The sequence below is a fragment of the Gymnoscopelus braueri genome (assembly GCF_963280865.1).
Source record: "Gymnoscopelus braueri genome assembly, chromosome: 5".
Taxonomy (NCBI): Eukaryota; Metazoa; Chordata; class Actinopteri; order Myctophiformes; family Myctophidae; genus Gymnoscopelus; species Gymnoscopelus braueri.
Window position 1 is genome coordinate 50,688,863 of NC_137606.1, and position 27,039 is coordinate 50,715,901.

The following is a 27,039-nucleotide window of genomic DNA, read 5'->3' on the forward strand; positions in this document are numbered from 1 at the left end:
TAATCTTTTAAAAACATTTTAACAACACAAACTTTGTATGGGGGTCCCCTGGCAGACAATGTTTTCAGATTGGAGTCCGCGGCCAAATTGATATTAATTGGGGGGTCCTTGACATGACATCCCACTGAGCATTTTTGGGGCTATTAGACGTCTAAAATACGTCTGAGGTCTAGGCTAAAACCGGGTTATAATTGGTCTAAAAGTGAACGTTTTTTCAACGTCTATTCTTAGCCTAGACGTTGATTAGCTGTTTTTTCTTTTTCTTTTCATTTTAATATGTTTTATTATAAAACAATGCTGGGCTTGTCGCATCACGTTTACACACAAACTGTTTACATCCATAGTTACATTTTCATATTAATAAGCTGATGACCCATTCAACTAGCCATTCTGCCCATCCCAGAATGCATAGCTAAACCAATTACCCAATTCTTAAAGATATGCGAATACAGAAAGTGGAAAAATGTGTTGCATAAAAAAGTCAAAAACTAAATCTACTTAAAGTAGACATTTCCAAAAGCAAACTATACGTATGCCGATTTAGATTTTATTCATCTGATGGATTCTAAAATCAATGTATTGTTTTCAGAAATGCTGTCATCACGAGTCCAGCTCCCTTAAAGGAGCAATTCACACATTTTCAACCTCATCTTCATATCCTCGCCCTGGACAGTTTAGAAACCTTCCACCAAATGACTTTTCCAATGAGATGGAGTGTATGTATGGGAGTGCGGGCCTGAAGTGGATTAGTTCAGCCCAATTTATACTTCATCGTACAACGGTGTTCCCATGTGGAAAATGGCCGATCCACCAGCCCACACTAGCACGTCACACATCACAGAAGCATCGCAACGTGTTGTGAGCTTGTAGATGTGCCACACTCAGCCATGGACACAGCCGTGCACGACGGACCACAAATGTAGGCATTAGGGCAGGGTCTTCAATGTTATTCAGGCCAAGGACCCCCTAGCTGAGAGAGAGATGAAGCAGGGACCCCCTCTATATTGTATAAAATTGTGTTTCAGATTTAAAAATAATAATCATATCACACAAAGATTTGACGGCCCCCCTTGTAGTAACTCTGAGGACCCCCTGGGGGTCCCGGACCCCCTGTTGAAGACCCCTGCATTAGGGTATTCAGCTGAGCATATGTGTTCAATGAGCTTTATGTCCTCCAGGTCGTCTTTAATGACGTTGATCAGGTGACTCAGACCCTCCTGCTGCTGTTTCAGGTGTTGTTTGATTTCTCTGAGAAGGTCTGCATCGACACTGCAACGTTCCTCTGATCTCACGGCCCAAAAATGGTTCTGCATTCTGATCTGGGACATCAGCTCGTTCAACCGGCCCTTAAATTGTGTTGGAGCATTGAGCTCTGATTGAATGGTGTCCAACTGCACCCGGAGGTGCTCCTCGTCCACCTGGATGGTATAGCCGCTCTTTCTCTGGATCTCCTGCTTGATCAGCACTTGTAGAACCATGTGGGAAAGGTCCATTAGCTCTCTCTTGTACTGAGCGATCTTGGCCACTGTGGTAGCCTGGTTCTTTTGCAGTTCACTGATGTCATTTGAAATAATATCCACTCTGCTCTGGTGCTGTTTGCTCATCTGTTCCTGGATCTTCAATCTGCGCAGCAGCTCTTTGAAGCCCACCATGGGCACTGGGATCAGTTTCTCAGGGTCAGGGTTGTCGACCTTGGCCTGTTCCCAAATTATAGGGTCCACACCTGCAGGGGCATTTTGCATCAGCTGCTTGAGCTGCGCTGGAGACAGCTCGGTGCGTGTGACGCTCATGAGCACGCCGAGCTGTGAGAGCTGGGCCTTGATGTTGCCCTGCTCCACGTAGCTGAAGAGCGTGGACGCCGGGATGCGCTTGGACGTGCCGTTAGGGGACCGCTCCACCACGTAAATGATCCCCTCTGTCTGGTCGTCGGGCAGTGCTTGCACACCCTCTACGTTGACAGTGAGGGCTGGTAGCTTCCCAGAACCTTATGGAGAGACTCGACGAGCTGCTGCTGCATCGATCGCACGTCAGCCTCCTTCTTATTCAGGGCCAAAAGCACCAAACCCTCCTCGTCCTTACTGCCAGGGATGCAGCTGTAACCCACCGCCTTGAACCTGCAGAAGGGATTCTCCAGCGTTAAGTCGACAGGTGGGGCGTTTTTGCTGTAGTAGCCCTTCCCGGTGCCCCAGTAGGCTTGCAGTTGGTTCCACTTGGCCAGGATGGCGTCTCGCTCGTCACCCAGCAGCGTAGGAGCCGAAAAAGCCGTGACTTGCTGGTACAGCAGGGAGGGCTGAGCCTGCTGCTGGGGCTGCTGGCCGAACAAGCCTCCTTGCTGCTGCTGAGCTGGCTGCACATTGAAACCTCCAAACCCGCCCAGAGTGGTTCTTAGTCCCGCTCCAAATCCTGTGGCCCCGATTGCAGCTCTGATACCGAGACCAGAGAACCCAAAGCCTTTGTTCTGGGTATTACCAAACAGACCACCTGTTGTCTGGGCGGGAGCAGCGAAGCTGAACGTGGACCCCGGAGCGGCAGCAGTACTCACTATAAGAGAACCTGATCTGTTCCAATAAGGATGGATTGGATGCTGCTGTGTTTCTCCAGGCCATCAGAAGGCAGAGGGCTGCTGAAGCTGAAGAATACCACCAGTATGAAGAGATAGATCTCCAAGGTGTTTCTGAAACTGGACCCAGTGAAGAGACAGAATACCACCAGCACACAGAGATAGATCTCCAAGGTGTTTCTGAAGCTGGACCCAGTGAAGAGAGAGAATACCACCAGTATGAAGAGGTGGATGTCTGAGCAGGTTCTGAAGCTGGACCCAGTGAAGATGCAGGAGTCCAGGACACAAAAGAAGAATCTCCCTGCAGCTCAGATCACATTCATCACATCACCTCAGTCTTACCAAAAATTACCCAGGTGACATCACTCATGTAAACTGACTTGATACTGGAGACTGCATTCAGCCATGTATGCGCCACAACTCAGTTAGGTCCAATAAATAGATCTTATTTGATCTTATAACTATTCCCAACTGAGCTTATCCAAGACCTGGGAGAGAGTTAGCCAAGACCCACTTTTAAACCTGTCCTATCTGCCTCTGAATGTCTTTCTGTCAGAAATATCACAAATGACATCCAAGACCAGTTCATACTGGAGATTGTCACACAGTGAACCACCAGAGTCTGAGCTAGAGATCTATTGATCTGTTGTATGGATCTGGTTGAGTTGTACGATCTGTTTCTATTGGGAGAATAGATCTCACAGGTTTGTTAATACATTATATTACATTACAAATATGTTTTTTTATGTAGACACTTCTTACTTTAAGATGTTCAAGGTGATTTATAAGCAAAACATTTTCAGAATTGTAATAGTATTAAGTTACCATTATCATTTTAATGTCAATATATAACATTTGTATTCTGTTTTCATGTATTTTTAGGAACAAGTTATGTGCAGTAAGCTATAGTGTACATAGTATGTTATTGTTTAAGGTGATTTATAAGCATTGCTTTTGAGAGTATTTTAATAGTAATAAGTTCACATTATCATGTTATTGTCAATAAATAGCATTTGCATTATTTTGTATGTATTTTTTTTTAGGTCAAGATTAGTTATGAGCTGTAAGCTCTTAGTGTACATGAGCATGTTATTGTTTAAGATGATTTATGAGACCATTATGAAACCATAAAAAATAAACAGTTTGAAACTTTTATTCTTACAGTTTGTAACAGTTGAATTTATTAAAAACAAGTAATGTTTTTTTTGTTTTGTTTTTTAACCTTGAGAAAGAAAGAAAAACAAGAAATGACAAAGTCATAATATACCCGCTTGCGGCAGGCTGTTTTTGCCCCAATCTGCAGCACAAAATGTAAAAGTTGTCATCAAAATAAAATCTCAGTCATTCGAATGCAACAAAAATAACTCATTGGTTGGCTACCAATATAAAGTGTGTGTGTGTGTGTGTGTGTGTGTGTGTGTGTGTGTGTGTGTGTGTGTGTGTGTGTGTGTGTGTGTGTGTGTGTGTGTGTGTGTGTGTGTGTGTGTGTGTGTGTGTGTGTGTGTGTGTGTGTGTGTGGTGTGTACAATATCAATGATAGTGAAAATAATTGATCTACAATCTGACAGATCTGCTATTTTCACCAGCTGATATAGTTACTTCATAATGTAGCCTACCCTTACCCAAGTCAAAACTACAGTGTTTCACTTAGAAATGTATGAACAACAAAAATGACAAGACACACACACACACACCCAGGAGGACTGGTTGATAGTGTTGTATGCATTGTTCCTGGACAAAAGACCGGTGGTGACCAGTTAGTATTCATTTATGTATGAAAGAAATAAACTATTTTCACAATAAACTAAGTGAGTCCATAGAATACAGGTAGCGTAAGGGAAGTCATGTTAAAAACATCAACAGTGGTGGAAAAAGTACTGTAATGTTTTACTTAAGTAAAAGTATCAATACTGCAATGTAACCCTAACCCTTTATAAAAGTGAAGCTCACAACGTGTCTTTTGATTTCACTGTTTGAAACAGCTAGGCTTGAGTTGTAATGCATAACTGCAAGTTAGCCCTTTTCACTACTGGCTTAAATGAAAGTGAAACCCAAATGGGTCCATTTGGTTTCATTAATGTCTTTTGTAAATGAAGTATTCAATAAAACGTCATAATAAAAAATAGCAGATGTACAAGCTCACAAGGCGGCGATGCGTTGTGAGCTTGTAGATCTGTTTTTTTCTGATAAAATGCAGCTGATTTTAGCGTCATACCTTACATGAAAAATGTTGCTACAGTAACCTTGGTTGTAGTGTGTAGTCATTCATTTGTAAACAGGGCAGTCATGCTAAAAACAGCAACAGTGGTGGGAAAAGTACTCGTACTAGTGTTGCCATGTATACTAATTACCGCCGTCCGAGCAGGGCCGCATTAAGGCCCCTCAGGGCCGTGGAACTACACCAAATCAAAGGCCCCCCCTCAACATTAATCGGACAATATTTGGTGCGTTTGGTGCACGTGCCACGCACCGCCAGCACGATCGGTGCCGACACAGGCACTCGGCACAGCCTTTCCAACTTCAGTCTATGCTATAACTACAGTGTCTATCATTACAAATTACATTTATTATTAAGGAGGTTACTTTATGGTCATTACAGTCGTAGGCTACTAGACATATGGTGATGAGATGGGTAACAAATGTTTCATATTTATTTTCTTATTCTTCATAAGAAATTCAACAATTCAAGTTTAGAATTGAGAAAACAATACTCAGCAGAGATGGGAAACGTACTACTCACTTTCTTTACTTAAAGCGACTTTAGTAAAAGTACTCATTCAACTAATTACTCAAGTAAAAGTACAAAAGTACAGGCTCTGAAATGTACTTGAAAAGTTAAAGTAAAAAGATCCCCACCAAACATGTGACAATCATGCAAGTAGACCCACCTCTTTAAGTCTACCGCAGTGGTTCTCAACCTTTTTACCACCTCAGAAAATAATATTATGGCTCACCATTATGACTGACTGATGTTAAAATACAGTAGCGTAGACCTACTACTCCATCCATCCTATTCAGCTATTTGCACAGTACAAATGTATTAAGAATATGTCATTTAGATTTTCACAGTGTACATTATGGTAGCACTAAGACAGACAGACAGAGTCACAGAGATGACATTAACAACCGTGAGCTACATTATTCAAACACAGCACGTGAGATACAGTCTAAGCCTACTTCAAACAACACACACACACACACACACACACACACACACACACACACACACACACACACACACACACACACACACACACACACACACACACACACACACACACATCTTCATTGTAAGATTAACTCACCATGCTGCGCCGGAGTTCAAAGAGTTTAACACACGGCACTTCCAAAGTTTGTACAATGTTTAAGTCACAGGAGCTGGTTTTCATATCGTAAATATGAACGTTGGCCCAAATCTTGCGTTTAATCCACATGGTCCTTGTTTATTTGTGTTGCTGTCACGTCCCTGGTCACAGACCATGATAGCAGAATCATAGCCTACTGGTTAACAGAAACAAACTTACGCTAAAAGCGGAGGATTTCAAAATAAGAGCCGCTTCTAAAGATTAGTCGACAGTAGTTTTATTTTTTTGTCTACTTACAGGAAGTAGAAGTGACACATCAGTACCAGCCACGGTATGCAAGAGGTTTGCGTCTGTTCTGTCGCGCAAGGCGCAACATTAAAACTAAAGCAACATATGTTTCTAAATATATAATTCACACAGCAGGGCCCGAATGTATACATTTTTATAAATAATAGTAAGAATATATATAATATTATAATAAAATAATATAAATTTAAAAAAATAAAATAATAATTTATATATTTTTTTAATACATAATTCACACAGGGCCCCTGCAGGCTCAGGCCGTGGAACACAAGTTCCACTAAGTTCCACGGTTAATGCGGCCCTGCGTCCGAGTTATGTACCGATAGGCACAGAATAGTAAATGATGTTGTGGGGACTGCGTTTGCCCCAACTCGTTTCACTCAACTCGCCGGTCTCTCCCTGCACCCGCCCCCCCCCCCCCGCTACTGAGACCGGGGGTAAAAAGGCAGGTCGCGTGAAAGGCAGTATTATGTTGAGAAAATAGGAAGTCATTACAGCACCATAACATGGTGAATAAATTTTGTTTTGGGATGTACAATACATGAAAATTACGAGAGTAATAACGCGACTTGCGTCGATAACTAATGGGGAGCGGACAGTAGCGCGCTTGGCTAAAAACAGTTAGTTAGTAACATCATACAAGCTAACTATTAGCCAAATTCGGCTAGCGCTCGGAGGACTGCATAGTCCCATAGCTTGGGAGGACGAGGCCGCCCGTTCAGAGTATGGGAAAGTATCCCATTGGCTTAAACGACAGCCAATGACGCAAATCTGTCGAACAAATCTGTCGAATGCAAATGAATCTGTCGAATGATGAGTCATAGGTCTGCCTCTGCATAGACCCGCCAGCTTTCAGCAAGCGGGTAAAAACTGTCTAGAACAGTACCACCATCATGCAGTAGTATATAGTGCCAAAAAATCACAATTTATCATTTAGTTTTTATAGACTAAGTTGAAGAGCGTTCATTTGCTTCATACAGTCAGTACCTGAATTAGAGTTCTCAAATTCTGCCCGAACCCAACCCCACCCGACCCGACGTTTTCGGGCCGAGCCGGGCCCCAAATCTATGCTATTTAGTCGGGCCGGGCCGAGCCTTGGGTTCCGTGAAGAAAAAAAAAGAAAAAGAATCAACTTCCCCCCCAAAAAAATATTCAACTGCCTCTAGCAGCCTAGCGGTAAGGCTGACGGAAATGGCAGTGAATGCGTTGGATGCAGCTCAAAGTGAACTTTACTCAAGTCGCCGTCCGACCTTCCTAGCCGGTTTTATTTATTTTATTCAATCGGCGAAAGTGGCCTCGGGCCAGCCCAGTAGGGCCCAGTCAGGGCCGGGCCTTAATTTTCAGGCCCGTTGAGAACTCTAACCTGAATCACATGAAATCAAAACAATTACATTTATTCGGAAAAACTAAGTGCTATTCTCATTCACATCTTGTCAGAATAGCATGGAAACTGCTGCTGTCGGGCAGAAACTTTATCTCCATATTTTAACTATTATTTTTTTTTTCGTAAATTAATGCCCTACTCCATCATATTGCAGTCAGTGTCACACAAAAGTAGAACAAATAGTTGATCTACAAGCTCATTTTTGAGCTTGTAGATCGGCTATTTTTGTATTTGAATTCTGAAAAGTAACAGTTTTGAACACACTGTATGAGGTTTTGACCCGACAGCAACGATTTCTGTAATTGCAAAGTAATGTTTTATTGTTTAATCCATTCAATCCTGTGTCATTTTAAGATTTCTTTGGCTATTCAAAAATAGCAGAGCTACAAGCTCATAGTGCAGCACTGAGTGCCGCGCTACGAGCTTGTAGTCTGCTATTTTTGAAAAATCGTGACAATTTGTGCAAATCTTTGAATAATATATATATATATATATATATATATATATATATATATATATATATATATATATATATATTTTTTTTTTTTTTTTTTTAATTATTATTATTATTATTTTTTTTAAGTGATTTTTTTTACTCAAATCTTTGCTTCTGGGGGGTTCCTGGGACAACATCCAGGGACCCCCCAGAAGCAAAGATTTGAGTTACAAATGTTTGCTTTAAAAATATATATATATTCAAAGATTTGCACACATTTTCTCGATAGATCTACAGATCTACAAGCTTGAGTTAATGAAGTGGAGTGAATGGACTCCACTTAACACTTATTTTCAGTGCCTTACATAAATGTTTATCGGTTTCTGTTCTGCTGAAAGGTGCGGCGAAAATAGCAGATCTACAAGCTCACAATGTGTCGCATAGTGAAACGTTGTGAGCTTGTAGATCAGCGTGTCTTTTCCGAGTCCCGGTTTGGATTCTTCGAAAATATGGTTAATAAAGTTTAAAGGGATAGTTCACCCAAAAAATTACTTATTTTCTATCAATTACACACTCCAAGAAAGCCTTGAATTCATGGAGTTTTTTTGTTTTTGTCGCATTCCTGAGACAATAATTTGATGATCAGTGGAGTCAATGGAGACTCTTTGAGTCTCCGGTCATCAAATGACTGGATTAGGAATGCAACAAAACATGAAAAAATCACCATTAACTCAAGGCTCCATTGGGTGAGTAATCGATAGAGCAAAATGTCATTTTGGGGTGAACTATCCCTTTAAGTTGAAATGTAGCCCAGTCCAGTCTCTCCTGTTAGCACCACAGTCCTACAGCACCACCTATTGGTGATGTTAAAACAACACCACCAACTCCATAGTTGTGTTAACATTGGATGTAAACATCACCACCTCCGTTAACCACTTGAACCCCAGCATCCATATTCTGGGGGGAACATTAGCCACAAGCTCACAACGTGTCGCAACATGACACGTTGTGACTCGTGAGCTTGTGTAGATCTGCTATTTTTGACAAAGACATTTGGTGTAGACAGAAAAAGAGCGGTCCAAGCACAGAGACTATCAGGTCCAGTTTACTAAGTCTAGAGGGTTTAAAGTGGTTAAAAACATCACCACCTACATAGTTGAGTTAACATTGGAGGGTGGTCCCAGCCCGGTGGATGGATGTACGAAGGTCTTTCAGTCATTACTACAACTGTAGGATCTCCAGTAAGCCAGGGGACATTCCATGGAGGTTGTGGGGGTCTGTCTCCCACTAGGGAACATTCCATCAGGTCCTGGTATCTCCACTAAGACAGAGAACATTCCATAGTGGTCCTGGTATCTCCACTAAGGCAGAGAACATCCCATGGTGGTCCTGGTATCTTACCTAAGACAGAGAACATCCCATGGTGGTCCTGGTATCTTCACTAAGGCAGACAACATCCCATGGTGGTCCTGGTATCTTCACTAAGGCAGAGAACATCCCATGGTGGTCCTGGTATCTTCACTAAGGCAGAGAACATCCCATGGTGGTCCTGGTATCTTCACTAAGGCAGAGAACATCCCATGGTGGTCCTGGTATCTCCACTAAGGCAGAGAACATCCCATGGTGGTCCTGGTATCTTCACTAAGGCAGAGAACATCCCATGGTGGTCCTGGTATCTTCACTAAGGCAGAGAACATCCCATGGTGGTCCTGGTATCTTCACTAAGGCAGGCAGCATTCCATGGGGTCGTGGGAGTCGGGCAGAAGGTGACAGTTGAAGGGCCAGCTGAAGGAGAAGACGTCCAGGGCCTGAGCACACTGCAGCTGGGCCGAGGAGCAGACGGATCGGCAGGGCTGGAGGACCCCTCCATGAGGGCTGCACTGGGGAACGAACATCCCACACAGCAGCCTGCGCAGCGGCTCGAAGCACGACAGCTCCGCCAGCACCTGGAGGAGGCAGGGATGGACATGCAGTGGTGAACAGGTACTCTTCTACTTTTTAATTAAAAATAGCTATACTTACTAATACTTCAGACTTAATAAAAAAAAAACAATGTGATTCAGTTCTGGATAGGACAACAATCTGATGTGTGCTGCCAGTCTGAACATATAGCCTACAGCGCTGGTTCGCCACGTCGGGTTCAGAGATCACCAATGATTGATTCATTGAATACTTTAATAACACCTTTGGAAACAGTACAGCAGTACAGTTTCAAAAGCTATGCTATGCTAACTGCACCAGGGGTGCAAATGGACGCATTTGGGTGTGTAACTAGACCCTGGTGGCACCGAAATAGTGTTGAGAAATAGTGGTCTACAGAATGTTGCCCACATGTTCCTCTCACCTGGTACTGTCATGAGTAGTGTGTTATCAGTACAGTGTTCAGTACAGTGTTCAGTACAGTGTTCAGTACAGTGTTCAGTCCATCTCACCTGGTACTGTCTCAGCAGCATGGAGGCCTCTCTCTGGTCAGCGATGGAGAGCCAGATGTTGGGGAAGGAGGTTTGATTGTAGCTGAGATCCCTGCACATCTGGACCTCTATGAGCTCACATGATGAAGCTACGCAGGCACGCACGCGCACGCACGCACGCACGCACGCACGCACGCACGCACGCACACACACACACACACACACACACACACACACACACACACACACACACACACACACACACACACACACACACACACACCTCTATGAGCTCACACGAGGAAGCTACACACAGAGATCATACTAATTATCCAAAACTATCAAAAAAATATTAAAGAAACTACCCAAAACTATCCAAAACCGACCCGGAACTATCCACACGATGAAGCTACATACAGAGAGGAACTTTGGGATTTCTATATTCTGTTAGAAGCAGAGCAGTTTGAGAGTATAGGTGGAGAGAGCATTGAATCACTGAATTGAGGGTATAGGTGGAGAGCAGTAAATTGCATTTAGTTTAATCATATTTTAGTCACCTGAAATGTTTTAGTTTTTGTCTAGTTTTAGTCGACTAAATATCATAAGATTATAGTTGACTAAATCTACAGTCGATATATTCGACTAAAATGTATTTTGGCGGTGCCTTGATGGCGTGGTAATGGCTGATTTTACACTTGGTTGCATGCTGAAAATAGCCGATCTACAAGCTCACAACACGTTGCAGAGCGACGCGTTGTGAGCTTGTAGATCTGCTATTTTCAGAGCGCAACACCTGAGCACACCCAAACACAGAATGACTTGTCTTTTAGATCTACTGGATCTCTTCTCCACTAGTCCTTCACTAACATTTTAGTCTAGTTTCTATTTGTCGACGAAATTGTCAATATATTTAGTCTTAGTTTTAGTCATCATAGCTTAGTTTTTATTTAGTTTATTTGTCGACGAACATTTTTCGTCATAGTTTTAGTCGACGAAATCAACACTGGTGGAGAGCACTGACTCACTGAATTGAGGGTAGGTTGCGTTGCCACAGTCGTGCTCATCGCCCCCGTCAGAGCAGTCGTTCCATCCGTCACAGATCCACTCCCTCTCCAGACACTCACCTGTGCTGCAGCTGAACTGCTCTGGAGCGCACGTCCCTGACACCCAGGACAGGACAAAGTGATGTTACAATGTAAAAATGGAGTTATTTAGCAGACTCACGTCTCAGAATGAGCAGTTAGAGGATTTAGAAAAATACACGTTTCTCTGCTTTCTTGTTTTTTTCTACGTTTATGGCGAGAGCAAGCTATATTCGACAAACAATAACTAAAGAACGGAGGGTAGCGGTCCATTTTCCCCGATGGAAGCAGAGACACTCCTCCCTCTTTTACGACACTCTGCGTGTCGATCGTCCTGGGACGAAATATTTTGTGGCTCTTGAAAGGTTAGTAAAAATGCTAAAAAAAAGAAAATCTGAAAAAACTCTGGCAGTGGCAGCTTAACCACTTAAAGGGTCTACACCATGAAAATCACTTTTTTCTTGGTTTTTTGTATTTTTTGGGGTCCCCAGTGTCTCTTGTACCCCAAAAAATGTTTTTTTTTTTAAATTCAGTCATTCCTTCTCATTTCATGGATTTCCAGAATGGGCGTGTCTGAACAGGCGATCTCAGAATGGAAATGTTTATGATGTCACAAACATTATTGATGGCAAACCCAATGTTAAATGAAAAGTGCCCGAATCGCTCCGAAACTTTTTCTACCCCCCGTAAGTGGGGGTCTACGAACAAATACTTCGGGCTCGGATTTTGGCTCCGCCCCCCGGAAGTGGGTGAAACAGGCACCTCAAACACTTGGTGGAATTGTTCAAAAATGTTCAAAGTGTTTTTTTTTCGATTTTGTATTTTTCTTAGATGCTTCTTTTTATGCAGAATTTTTCCATTTTTTCCCCTTTTTTTTAATATTTTTTTTAAATATTTTTTTGTATTAACAGACAGAATTGCTCAGTAGCCCCCCCCTGCCCAAGAGGACGTTTTGGTATTGCAGCTGAAAGCGCTGTATAAGCCAGAGACAATTGACTTGGGATGAGTATATCTGAGTGATGATTTAGGCTCAAACCTTTTGAAAAAGGTTTGAGGGACATACACCATATGATATTAAATATCAAATATTTTTTTTAAATTCATGGTGTAGCTCCTTTAAGCTTTCTCGTACAATGGTGTTGTGCATACAATACTGTAATATACATATTTATCCTATAACGACATGCTCAACATAGGTTGTAAAGCAACCGTGGACCAAAACAAGCGCATAGCGTACTGTTTGTTAGAGACACAGCCTGGTAGGTAGCGTTGAAGCCGCTGTCAGCCACGCCTTCATCAGCTACGAAGACCACCGTCATCTGAGGACCGGAGGAGGTCAGCTCTGGAGGGACGTCTGTCCCACAGAACCTGTAGAAGCACAGGGCAGTGATGGAGTCAGTACTCAAATGTTTTAACCCATCAAGTCAGTGGTTCTCAATCTTTTTCATGTCAAGGACCCCCAAAATTATATGTATTTGGCCGCGGACCCCCATCTCAAAATATGTTGTTCCAGGGACCCCCCCCCCCCCCCAGAAGCAAAGATTTGAGTAAAAAAAAAAATAGCTTTACAAAAATATATATTCAAAAGTGTGCACAAATTTCAAGATCTTTAAATAAAAAAATAGCAGATATACAAGCACATAGCGCGGCACTCGTTGCCATGCTATGTGCTTGTATATCTGCTATTTTTCAGGAAAGGGTCAGGAATGAATCGAATGTTTGCAAAATGTTTGGCCATGCATTGATTATGGTTCACACAAAGGTACACCATTTTATAGTCAATGCTTAATTTATTTTGCTCATCCTGTCTAGGGATGGGGATCGAGAATCAATTATATCACGGAATCGATTACGAAGTTATTGGGAATCGTAAATCAATAACGCTTTGTGTAACCATGTCTGGAGAAACGAGTCATGTTGTCATTGAATAATAATAATAATAATAGCGGTACCGTCCCAGGGTGTGTCCCGCGCCGGTGTCCATACTGTCGTGGATTTCCACGTAGTCGAACTCGCACACGTCCTGTGTCTCCAGGCTGAAGTTCTGGAAACTCAGTCTGATCACATGACCCTCCTCTGCAGATATACGCCACATACACAACTGAGAGAGAGAGAGAGAGAGAGAGAGAGAGAGAGAGAGAGAGAGAGAGAGAGAGAGAGAGAGAGAGAGAGAGAGAGACGTTCCATAGCTATTGGCAGTTGACTGTATAGGTTGTTTTCGTCAAAAAGCAACAGAAAGCAAAGAAAAGGCCATTCTTCCAAATCCATTACAATGGGGTGAATGTGTGTTTTTTTCTTTTTTTTTCGATCACGTGATTTGCTGCTTCACTGCTTCTCTGGGAGTCAAATGTGGTACAGTCCCTGGAACAGTCCCAGAAACCCTAGGCTTCAACCATTTGTGGATGTCAACATTTAATGCATAAAAATAATGCATTGCGGTAAGGCCTCCTTCCCCAGTTGTATATGATATATTCTATCAGCACAGGTGTGTGGCCCCAGCAAGGAACGTCAAGGGAATGTTCTCCTCTCCCGGTTGTTGTCGCTGAGGGCAAAGGCAACATCATCCAGCGTAAAGTCACTGTGTTGAAGACGTGTGCTTCATGAGCCATGGTTCTGAAACAATAACATCCAAAGGATCCTTGTGCTCCACTGCAACGACAGCTGCAATGCGGTATCCTTTTGGTGGTCCATTCAGCTGCACCGTCCAGGAGAACATTTCTCACACCGTAGATCGAGGTAGATTTACCAAGCCTTGCACCGTAAAAGACTGCAGTCCTATGGTGTGCGCTTGCTACTTATTTGTTCGGTGGCGCAAATGTAACGCATGGCTTGACCAATCCGCAAAGCCCATGCCTCGGGTTGGCCAATCAAGGAAGCCGATGGCTGGCGATCTCCCTAATATGGTAAATTAACTCTTTGACTGCCAAACTGCCATATTTTGCTAAAGGGCAATGACGAGGATGACGAGATTTCGTGTATTCAGTGGTTTTCCACTAGATGGCGTTCGCTAGCCTGTGAGTACCATTTGACTCCCGGTGGAGCAAAGAGACAGCGGGTCACGTGATCGCAAAAAAAAAAAAACTGCCTGTTCACTTCCTTGTTGTTCGATTTGGAAGAATGGCCTTTTCTCTATTTCTGTTGCTTTTTGGCGAAAACAAGCCACATTCAACTGCCCACAACTATGGAATGAATTATCGCGGCGGCACACATTTATTTTCTCCGATTATACGAGACCCCCCTACGTCTTTTAAAGCAATCGGCAGGTGGATCGTATGATCGTAAATAACATTCTATGATTTTTCAAAGGTTAGTGAAAACACTCAAAAATCGCTGGCAGTGGCTTAGCCAATTATGTTTTATTTCTGGCAGTCAAAGAGTTAATCACCAGCGCAATCAATTACAATTTAGAATTTACAATGTAGGCCTTTAGCAGACGCTCTTAATCCAGAGCGATTTACAGTAAGCAAGGACAACACAATGGTAGGTAGGTATTACATCAAATGCATAGAAATCACAACCCAGTCAGTCAGTCAGTCAGTCAGTCAGTCAGTCAGTCAGTCTGTACAGCAGTATTGACAACTCATTTAAGAGGGAAACCCTCAGGACCACGTCGAGGGTTTACTAAATTCACAACAACTGGAGTCCTCCATGTAATCGCAATTTTGAAATGACTCAAAAGTTTATGCAGGACGTCACGTTCGCATTTATCTTGCCTGTAATGCTGGCTAACTGTGCTTCTTTGAGAATGAATAATGTGTGTCTGTTGTGATCACCTTTGTCATGAAAACCATACATTGATAATAGTATTCACGCTTATTTTTCTTGTATTATACGGTGCACTGGCTACTATCGGCCCGTGAGCGCTGCTCTCTATATACCAATGCATACTAGCGGAATATAGACCTATTTAAAGGAGTAGTTCACCCAAGAAATTACTTATTTTCTATCAATTACACACTCCATGAAGCCTTGAATTCATGGGGATTCTTTTTAGTTTTTATCGCATTCCTAAGCCAATAATTTGTTCACCGGCGAAAATATGCTAATGTCTCTGGTCATCAAGTTATTGGCTTAGGAATGTGACAAAAAAACTAAAATTGAATTCAAGGCTTCATGGGGTGTGTAATTGATAGAAAATAAGTAATTTTTGGGGTGAACTACTCCTTTAACACTAACAACTAAGATCTTGTCTTATGGGGGCCTCTGGCAAAAAAATCTTGTCAAATGGGGAGCCAATGTATTTGAGAACCACTGGTTTATTTTCAGTGGTGGTAAAAGTACTATTTATTTTTTTACTTAAGTAAAAGTTTCAATACTGCAATGTAGAAATACTCTGTTACGTAAAAGTAAAAGTCCGGAATAAAAAATTGACCTGAGTAAAAGTACAAAAGTATTGGTATCCAAATGTACTTGAAGTACCAAAAGTAGAATGTACTCATTATGCAGAATGTCCCCATTTCATAAATTTTCAAATGTATAAAAATCATTTGAAAATAGCCGATCCAAAAGCTCTCATTGCGTCGCATCGCAACGCATTGTGAGCTTGTGTAATACAGCCCTAACATGTATATAGGGCTGAAGTGGTTACTGTATGTTTTATAATAATAATCAAATAATCAAAATCTACTAAGTAAATAGTAACTAAAGTATTCAAATAATTGTGGTGGAGTAAAACTATAATATTTGACCCTGAAATGTAGTGGAGTAAAAGTAAAAGTATAAAAAATTGGAAATACTCCAGTACCTCAAACTTGTACTTAAGTAAATGTACTCAGTTACTTTCCACCACTGGTTTATTTTGATTTTGGTACTGTACCTGTTGCTGAGGGTAAGGCCTGGGGTGGTTCGGACTGGCCAGGTACCCGTAGGATCCATTCTTTTGTCCCCCACACTCTGTTTAATGACAGAGACAAACAGCAAAGATTACACTTTGAGCATTTGCAGACCCTCTCATCCAGAGTGAGATCAGACTGGAGAGAGGTGAATTCTAGGGCAGGGCTTCCCAACCTTTCTGTTACCAGAATGTCACTCATCATTCGTACCAAAACACAGAAGACAGTTGACTGGCAGTCAATGACTGGCTGCTATTTACATATTATCATATCATATCAAAATGATTATGCCAATAATTTGATGACCGGCGGAAAGATGCTAATGTTTCTGGTAGGCGACTCAAAAAGTCTCCATTGAGTCTCCTACCGGAGAGAGTGCCGGTCGTCAAATTATTGGCTTAGGAATGCGACAAATTAAAAAAACTCTAATTGATAGAAAATAAGTAATTTTTGGGGTAGGATAGGACGATTAAAAAATATTTATGTCTGTATTAGCCTTGATGACGTCTTCTTGACCCAAAGCTATATCTGTATCAGAAATGACTTTGGAAAGGTGGAAAACTTTAGTTAAACTTGCAGAGTGACGCATTACTTCACCTGGGTTACATCCTCTGATAGTTGTACTTGAATGTTGACATGAAATAGTGACGCCGCTGATCAACGCACGTTGAAAGGCTATGATAAACATACCAAGGATTCTTCAGCGATGTGACATCACTGACGAATCCTTGGACATGTGACTGAGTCAACTTTTCTCTGTTGTTTGTTTGTAAAATCCTGCTGACGGAAGGTTATGGACTCAACGTTGCCTGCGCATCCTATCGAGAGTCCCGCGCATGCGCAACGGTCTGCCGGTCGTGTACGGTCGGTCTTACGGGTCCTTTTCAGCCGAGTGCAGTCGACTAGAGCCGAGCGAAAACGAACGGCGGCCATTGAAATGTCTCCACCTCAACCGGACCTCACTGCCCTTTCGCTCACGCACAAAAAGGTACTCATAGCTGCTTTTTCCTTCTTTCAACGTTGTGCACGTGTGTGCACGTCCTGTGTGTTTGTTACTGTGCCTTTGTACTTTCGCGCTTTGTCCGTGCGGTCTTCTACACCGACGTTCGGGATCAGTGTTGCCAGATTTTGCGCGAGAAACAAGCAACCAGGTTTATGAAAACAAGCCCAAAAGAAGCGAGCCATTTCTAGTATTGTACAATCCATAAACTTGGAATTCCCGGACGCCTTCTCGCAGACCGGTGGTGCATGTCCGGCGCCGGTCCGCGGCTGGGAACCCCTGTTCTAGGGGATGAGGTGGAGTCTGAAGAGGTGTGTGTGCATGCGTGCGTATGTGTGTGTGTGTGTGTGTGTGGGTGTGGTCACCTCTGTGTTTGTGCTCGCAGTGTGCCTCGTCTGATTGGTCGTGACAGTGGGCGTGTCCGTCACACACCGACACAGGCAGGAGACAACGACCTCCGTCACACTGGAACTCTTCTTTGAGACAGCTCTCTGACAACACACACACATACACACATACACACACGCACGTACGCACGCACGTATACACACACACACACACACACACACACACACACACACACACACACACACACACATTACCCATCATGTCACACAAAATATTTTATAGCGTGTGCATGTGCGTGTGCGCATGTGCGTGTGCATGCACTGGTCAGTATAGTACTGAGCGGTGAATCCAGTGTGTGTGTGTGTGTGTGTGTGCTCACTGGTCTGTATAGCTCTGTACGGGGCGGTGAATCCAGTGTGTGTGTGTGTGTGTGTGTGTGTGTGTGTGTGTGTGTGTGTGTGTGTGTGTGTGTGTGTGTGTGTGTGTGTGTGTGTGTGTGTGTGTGTGTGTGTATACACACTGGTCTGTATAGCTCTGTACTGAGCAGTGAATCCAGGTCCAGAGATGCTCGCATCAGAGTGGAAGGTGACCAGCACCACGCTGCTGTTGCTGTTGACAGTAGGGGGCGCCACATTGCCACAGAACCTACACAAAACACAACGCAATCATATGAAAGTGAGCTTGTAAATCTGCTATAAAAAAATGTGGTATTAAAAAGGTCTTAAAGGAAGACTAGGTAACTTTGAGCCTAAATTTAAAAAAATATATATGTATTTATTTTATTTTTTCCCCCTCTATCAGCCACTGTATAATTATGCTGGTGTGCTTTCCTGCAGAAAGACATATCCCTCTGGCTGTATTTTGGTTTTGTTCCACTGTTTATGTTGACATTCCGCTGTTTATATTGACATTCATCTCTTTGCAGGGACTGAAAAGTCTGTGGGGGGGACTTCAAAGGGGTTGTGCACTGAGTTGATTGATTGGACCATAAAAGTGTCAAACTCGTTAGTGCTCTCTCTAATCAATGAATGCATCAAAGACAGCAATCACTCTTTGATACCTGTCAGAGAGGGGAGGGGGGAGTGTGTGTACACACAGATCTGAAAAGCCTCCTAGTCTGCCTTTAACCCTAACCCTCAGAAAACCATGTGACAGGTTGAGAACCGCTGATCTAGATGAACCAACCTGGTGACCACGGCGTTGCGGTCGCTCTGCTCTCGGACCTCCAGCCAGTCGAACAGACAGGGGGAGGGGCCCTCCACGGCCAGAGAGGAGACGTGGATCTGGACCAGAGCCGGGGGCTGGACCCGGATCACCCACACACACTGGGAGTTGGCCGGGTAGGAGCCCGGGTGGTTAGGGGAGCTGAAGCTGCCCTCCTGGTCGGTCAGGATACCTCCACACCCTGCAGAGATCATGATCAATAGGCCTACATTATAACATTAATAATAATACAATTATTCAAAAACTTTAAGTTACTAGTTACTTTGTAGATTTTGATTATTATTACAAAACATGCATTAACCACTCCAACCCTATACATTTTCGGCCATTTGAAAATAGCCGGTCTACAAGCTTGTGATGCGACGCATTGTGAGCTTGTATATCTGCTATTTTGAAAAGATTTTAAAACATTTGAAAACTTGAAATGGGACCTTCTGCATAATTAGTACTTTCTACTTTTGGTACATCAAGTACATTTTGATACCGATACTTTTGTACTTTCACTCAAGTAAATTTGGAATTCCGGACTTTTACTTGTAACAGAGTACCTACTTCAGCATTGCAGTATTGATACTTTTACTGAAGTAAAAAATGTTTTACTTTTTCCACCACTGTCAGAATCAAGCATTCGACCAAGCCGCAAGTACGTTAATTCATTAATAGTTTTTCCCGTAGACATATAAAGGTAGACGCCTCCTCCGGCTTTGAGGTGTCTGTATCTCGGGCGCGCTTCCGCAGGGCTAGCGGGAAACTTCCGCGTGAGTCACAGAAGGGGACGTTCGGTGGGCCAATCAGAGGCAGGTGGGGGAGGGACAAGTACATTTTGACAAGTCCTGGAAAAGACGCGCTGTGATTGGCCAGTAGTCAACGCACTGTGATTGGCCAGTAGTCACTTTGAGTGGCAGCGTGCCCCCTCTCCTATGGGCGACCTGCGATACAGGTCGCTCCAACGAACTGTAGCGGTCAATGAGGTATCTAGGTTTCTATATCTATGTTTTTTCCCCTACGTGTTTGAGGTGTGGGGCTGCGTCCCGCAGGCTGGGGGGCCGCGGTGACGGTGGCCCTCACACTGCTGTTGGAGAGGACGGGGACCGTGTGGGACACTCCTCCACCTCCCAGCTGGTCCAGAGGACTCCTGGTGGACACCACCTCCCCTTCATCCACCTCCTGACCGCTCAGCTCTGCAACACAAGAGAAAGACAAAAACTAAATAATGTTTGATGTTACGGCCCTATGTGGCCTCATTACTGGCCCTCATTTATCAACGGAGCGTAAAAAACTGCTTATATTTTTCCATAAATGCGGCCGTACACCAACGTCGAAGTCACATTTATCAACGAATCCTATACAGTCAATCCCTAGCGTACATCAGGTCGGAGCTTTGATAAATCTCACGTCTGAAAACGAGCGTCATTTAAATAACACGCCCTTAAATATTCTCGAACACCCCGATTTTACGACATGAAGAACCAGAATACGACCAAACAAAGCATGGAAAGCCAATAAGAAAGAGTTTCGCCGGCTCGCCTCGCTGCATGTCAAGTCACACACACACGCACACACACGCACACACGCACACGCCTCTCTCTCTCACACACACACGCCCAACTGTGTCTTTCATGTAATCCGTTACGGTACAATCTTTGTCACGTAGGCTTGTAGCCTACATGAATGACATATTATGATACCAATCACATCGCCATGAATGAAATACGTTTGTATATTAATTTATTTAACCCATACCGAGCAGTGCGCGTTCGAGTTACACTAAAATAAAGCAGTCATGTAGGCTATTCCCCGTGAGACTCGGGTGGGCTGCAGTGATCCCGTGCCGCCACGTTAATAAGAGATTGGAGCGTCAGGTTTATATCCTTAACCCAGCCAGGTTCCTATATAACTCTCTATGACCTAACTCCATACCATAGGACAAGCTACTGTAAGTTTGTAGACCTCACTGTCCATGAAAAGATGGTCGGGAGTCCCGACTCCTGGAAAATGCTCTCGCAAAAGCACTCGTATATTTTGAAAATAGCGGATCTACAAGCTCACAACGCGTTGCGATGCGACGCTTGTGAGCTTGTAGATCTGCTATTTTCAATGCAGCCAGATCTGCAATCTTATCTGAATGATAATATCTTCACAGGGATTATTTATTAGTGTAGATATACATTTTGGAGTGGATTATGTGTCCAGATGCCTGTCAGACAGTCAGACAATGCTGCTCCGCAGGTCTAGAATGGAATAAACGGGCGCAGCCAACGTCAACAACTGCTATCGACCAGACGTGAGATCTCAGCGTACTGTAGGCTGAAACCAACGTCAGGATATATTGATAAATGCCGAAAGTTGCGGTGATCTCGCCGTGCGGCCATTATTTGGTCTGCACCGTGTTGATAAATGAGGGCCATTGTGTTTTAACCCTCTGAGTGTTTTCAGTCCCCTATTTGGTAATTGGAGGTTGGAGTGGAGATTGGAGGAGTGGCGTGGTGTCTGGAGAGTGGAGACACACCTGGGCTTCATCCTCAATCAGCCCAGCCAGCATAAAGGCCTGGGAGACGCTCCTCTTCAGTCCTTTTACCATCCGTCACCTCCATGTGCTAGTTATCTGGTGTTCTACTATATAGGTCTGTAGGCTGTGTGCTAGAGATGCGCGGATCGCGGTTTTAGCCGCGGTTGCCGCAGTTAACCGCGGTTTGGGGTGGATTCGGGTCAATCAAATATAATTATTAATTAATATCGGATAAACCGCAGGTGAAATATTGCGGTAATGACATCTAATATATCTATCCATAAAATAGCTAAATATCTGCGTGCTTGTGTCTGTGTGAGTGTGTAGAGCAGCCTCTGTGCGATGCGATCACAAAATGCATTGATTTAGCCTATGGAATGTCGTTGCTTCTTTTTCCTTTTTTTTAAACCGGTGCTGTGCTGAACATATAGAGCGCTCTGTATGTTGGATGCCGCATGTATGTTGGATGCCGCATGTATGTTGGATGCCTGTATGTTGGATGCCGCACAGAGTCTGTTCAGCGCAGCAGAGCACGTGCGCTCTGTATATGTTCAGCGCAGCACCAGTTTAAAAAAAAGGAAAAAGACGCACCGACGTTCCATAGGCTAAATCAATGCATTTTGTGATCGCATCGCACAACTAATACTAAAACTAACGGGGAATACCAGAAAATAATAATATTTTGACATACGGGAAAAACGGTTGGTGCGGATGCGGATATTTAAATTGGATAATATAATTATTGCGGTTGGATAACGGGCGGATAATTAATTTGTACATGCCGATTCGGGTGACGTGAGAGGCCATCCACGCATCTCTACTGTGTGCCTTACCTTTTCTGCTTAGTGCACAAAGGTAACTTTATTTACTTAGTGTTTAAAGTATAGACAATTCTAATGTCAGCCATTCTTAGATAGGAAACGTAATCATATTCCAAACCTTTTTCCTGAGTGCATTCGAACAGGGAAGCTTGTAGGGGTGTACCCCCATTTATTTTGTTCCCCCTTTTGACCCTGTTTTTCCTTAGTTAGGGAGTTTGCTTTTAGTTTCGGTGTAGATTAAGTTGCTTTCTTTTCAGGTAGGGTTATTCTGGCTTTGGCCACCCTGAAGTTTGTGCTTTCCCTGTTTGTTTATCCCTTGTAAATTTAAGTTTAATCCTATTAATAAATGTACACTTTTTCATTACCTGTGTATGTGTTACTCCTTAGCCAATCTGGGAACCCATCGTCAAATAAAAAGGAAAAACAGCGCCCTCTGCTGTTTTTTACTTATTCATTTGGCTCTGGGCGGAGCTAAACGGACGACCCGTGCTCAGGGAAACCGGGGTTTTGGTCTGCCTTCAGCCTTTCTCTTCCGGTGGTGCGACTATGTTTTCATTCCCACTAACAATATTTCTCCACGGAACACTAACACCATTTTCCCAAAGAACATGGATCGTTTTGGTTATAAGCCCACTTGTTTCTATGATGAAAGAGCAATTTAAAATGTTACTAACTTTCTGTGGTTTTGTCGGCTTCGAGGACGCTATTGTTAAATGAGTTTCGGTTTGTTTCCAGTGGGGAACAAACGGCACACACGTAAATCCCACCCACTACATTTGATTGGGTAAAGCGCGGCCTGCTTCCTGATCTGATGGCACGCCTACTTGTAGCCAATGTGCACGTGTTGTCAACACGGCTACCGACAGATCCAAGCGCAGCGATGGATCTGTTCTTGAGAGATTAATCCTTAGCCTCTAGATGCCATATAAGGCCGTAACATCAGCACCAGCAGCCCTAAACATCTCTCCAATTCACCAATTTCTCCTCTGGTACGGCGATGTTACGGGTAAATTGGTGACCTGCCGAAATATGTGACCATCTTGTGGACTTAAAGGGATATTTCACTTTAAAAAAAACTTTGGGTCATTTTATCGTCTACTCAGGCTTTTGTGAGCCCCCAGACCGTTTTTAAGTTGCTTGATTTAGTATTTAGATATTTGATAATCATTTTATCAGACACGCCCCCTTCCTATACAAACCCATTATAACTTCAAACTAAATTTTTAACTTGTTAGATTCATGAAAACACCCGTCCTTGGTTCTGCTGACTCACCCTGCCCTCCTAATACGTGAGGGGCCGTGTTTTTTTGATTACTTTTTTAATTTTTTTAATTTTAATTTTTTATTGTATTTTTTTTTTTCATTTTCCAAAAAAAATATTAAAAATAAATGAAAAAAGTTATCGAAAAAACACGCCCCCCTCGCGTATTAGTAGGGCGGGGTGAGTCACCAGAACCAAGGACGGGTATTTTTGATGAATCTAACATGTTAAAAATGGAGTTTGAAGTTATAATGGGTTTGTATAGGAAGGGGGTGTGTCTGATAAAATGAATATCAAATATCTACTATTGCTCATTGTGGAGTCTCATGATACTCAAAAATGCTCTGAAAGTCGCGCACAAGCTATCGTTCGTGCAGAACTAGACGACGCTGGTTGCTTGTTTCTTCCACAGACGCCAGGTTCTGTGAGTGAAACAAGCAACGAGCGTCGTCTCGTTCTGCACGAACGATAGCTCGTGCGCGACTTTCAGTGCATGTTCGAGTATCATGAGACTCCACGATGAGCAGTAGTAGAGAAAAAACTAACTTTGCATCGGTTATAATAGACGATTTTCACTCTTACACGGGCTCCCATTATGCCGCGGAGGGGGTCGCCAGACTGCACGACAGGGGACTCTCTGGAATAACTCAACGTCCATTTCAATGATGGTGAGTGATTAGCGACACATCAAAGATAACACTTAAAATGTCCGGATCTCTCCTTTAAGTTTTCTTCAGAATATGGATGCTAGGGTTCAAGTGGTTAATGTAAAAAAAAAGTATCCAATCACACAAAGATTTGGCAGCCCACCTGTAGTAACTCTGAGAACCCCCCATTTGGGGACCCCCCCCTGGGGGTTCCGGCCCCCCTGTTGAAGACACATGGTGTGTCAGTGTGTGGACTCACTTAGCCCCACATGCTGGCCAATCATAGGTACTGCAGCTTATTTTAGCTGGGGCCAGACACATGAACGAGCGAAAATGGTTTCGACCAATGGGCTCGAATTACGTGCTTGCGCACAGGGTTGCGCACGGAGGTGACAAAACGCGTCACTTCCGTGACGCAAAATGCGTCACATAGGCCCCAAATTGGCCCCGCCCGTCACAATTCCCAACCCAGAAGAAGGGCTGAAAAGGGAGTATGCGCTGGGTGAGCAACTCCATGCAAGTGGATGGGCGGGGATTTCTGGTGCCCTCTCTATTATTTTTAACTCCATGGGACTCACGTGTGAGGATGAGGACCAGAGTGAGGCCCAGGGCCGCTATGAGGAACAGAACGGCAGCAGAGACCAGCACCGCCCCGAAACCACACCCTGTCAACACCCGGAACCGCACCGCACACAACTGGAACACACCCTGACCTGCCGGGGTAAAGCACACACACACACACACACACGCACGCACACGCACACGCACACGCGCACGAGCACGCCCGCGCACACACACACACACACACACACACACACACACACACACACACACACACACACACACACACACACACACACACACACACACACACACACACACACACACACACACAAACACTGTATTACTATAGGCCTACCTGGGAGGACATTGACATCTTAGGACAACGATTTTCTGAGCGCCATTCATAAACTTTTTGGGCATTTTTAACTGAAAAATAGCAGCTCTATGAGCTTGTAGCATAATGCTTAGTGGATATAAGTACAGTATATATTGCTAATATGGACTAGTAACTGCTTTCAGAAGGTGTGAAAATGGAGGAAAATTGTTGATGATAACATTGAACACGAGAGAGACAGTATTGCAGATACAAATGGTACGCATTGAAATTCAAATAAAGAAAAGTAAACAAACAGCAGGTCACTGATTGGCTGACTCACTTGCTGCTGCCGGTTTGATTGGCTCAGGGGTGGAGGAGGCGGTCCTGAATCCTTCCACTCGGTCCTCTCGCTCCCCCTCCAGCTCAAAGGCGGGATTGCAGAACACATTCTGTGCAGGAGTGTGTGTGTGTGTGTGTGTGTGTGTGTGTGTGTGTGTGTGTGTGTGTGTGTGTGTGTGTGTGTGTGTGTGTGTGTGTGTGTGTGTGTGTGTGTGTGTGTGTGTGTGTGTGTGTGTGTGTGTGTGTGTGTGGATTGTAAAAACACAGTTATAACTTATTTCCGTATAAAGTAGTACAATTTTAGTCAATCATATATTTTTCTACACAACATTTACCTTTCCATGTATGAATGTTGTAGGAATCATACACAGTTGCTATCATTGACATGGAAGACCCTTATTTTAGTCCATGGACAACATGGAGATGTGAAATATTGAGGTCAGGTCAATGAAAACTGAGATTTATTTGGATATTAAAGGTGCTACAAGTAATATAATGTTTTGTCATTGTTGGCCAGCAAGATGTTCCTAGCTGCCACCAGTGGTGTAAAGTAACTATGTACATTTGCTCAAGTACTGTACTTAAGTACAATTTTGAGGTATGTTTTACTTTACTGGAGTATTTCCAATATTCATTTATTTTAATTCTACTCCATTAATCTCAGAGGCAAATATTGTACTTTTACTCCACTACAATTATTTGAAAACCTTAGCTACAAGTTACTTTGTAGATATTTTACAAAACATACATTAACCTCAGCCCTATATGCATTTCGTCCATTTGAAAATAGCAGATCTATAAGCTCACAATGCGTCGCGATGCAACGCATTGTGAGCTTGTAGATCTGCCATTTTCAAAAGATTTTTATACATTTTATACATTTGAAAACTTGTGAAGTCGCGATGAGACGCATTGTGAACTTGTAGATCTGCCATTTTCAAAAGACTTTTATACATTTTATACATTTGAAAACTTGTGAAGTGGGACATTTGCATAATGAGTATTTCTACTTTTGGTACTTTAGGTACATTTTGATGCCAATACTTTTGTACTTTTACTCCAAGTACATTTTTAATCCCGGACTTTTACTTGTAAACAGAGTAGAACTACATTGCAGTATTGATACTTTTAAGTAAGAAATGTGAGTATTTTTTCCCCCACTGGCTGCCACTGTCACTGACCTTGTAAACATCATCAGACTCTGTCAACACGGCTACTTGTGTGGGGTCAGACATGATGAGGGAGGGTCCCACTGTCACTTCCTCTGTGAAACACCAGAGTCCGCTGTCACTTCCTCTGTAGCCTCGATCTCCAGGCTTTTATTTTCCTTCGCGTTTTCCACAAAAATAAAGCCTGGACCAGGCTGTTGACTTTTCTGGCATAGGAAGTGGGAGTCAACCTTTAATTTCCCTAACCAACCAGAGTGCAGTGGGCGTCGCTCCAAATGTTGTGATGTCAGGGCTCTCAATGCTGCACATTGGGGGAGGAGGAGGGGCGCGGAGCGGGGCGGGCGCACAGATCGGTGAACCAATGGGAGCCCACGGATGTTTTTGCCCGAGATTTTGAATCCGCCCCTCTATGCCAGATATCAGACACGCTGGGGCAGGCTACTTCCTCTGTGAAATACCAGAGTCCGCTGTCACTTCCTCAGGATCTGCTCTTTTACTTCCACCTTGGGGAGGAAACAAGATGGG

The 27,039-nt window shown here is 43.4% G+C and overlaps 2 protein-coding genes across 2 annotated transcripts; both read right to left on the bottom strand.

The window, feature by feature from the left end:
* Positions 1-600: 600 nt before the first annotated feature.
* On the bottom strand, positions 601-2,923 carry LOC308085972 (nuclear pore complex protein Nup54-like; the record flags this gene model as incomplete). Its single annotated transcript, XM_080429287.1, is given in 4 exon segments — positions 601-616; positions 1,108-1,966; positions 1,969-2,558; positions 2,913-2,923. Coding segments are annotated over 4 exon segments (1,476 nt in total).
* Positions 2,924-9,712: 6,789 nt separating this feature from the next.
* On the bottom strand, positions 9,713-26,580 carry mfrp (membrane frizzled-related protein; the record flags this gene model as incomplete). Its single annotated transcript, XM_080429288.1, has 13 exons — positions 9,713-9,937; positions 10,424-10,551; positions 11,428-11,562; positions 12,722-12,852; positions 13,437-13,585; positions 16,301-16,377; positions 17,682-17,807; positions 18,185-18,309; positions 18,850-19,069; positions 19,896-20,069; positions 24,705-24,791; positions 25,347-25,457; positions 26,517-26,580. 13 exons carry the CDS (start codon positions 26,578-26,580, stop codon positions 9,713-9,715), a joined length of 1,752 nt encoding a protein of 583 aa, XP_080285414.1.
* Positions 26,581-27,039: the final 459 nt, after the last annotated feature.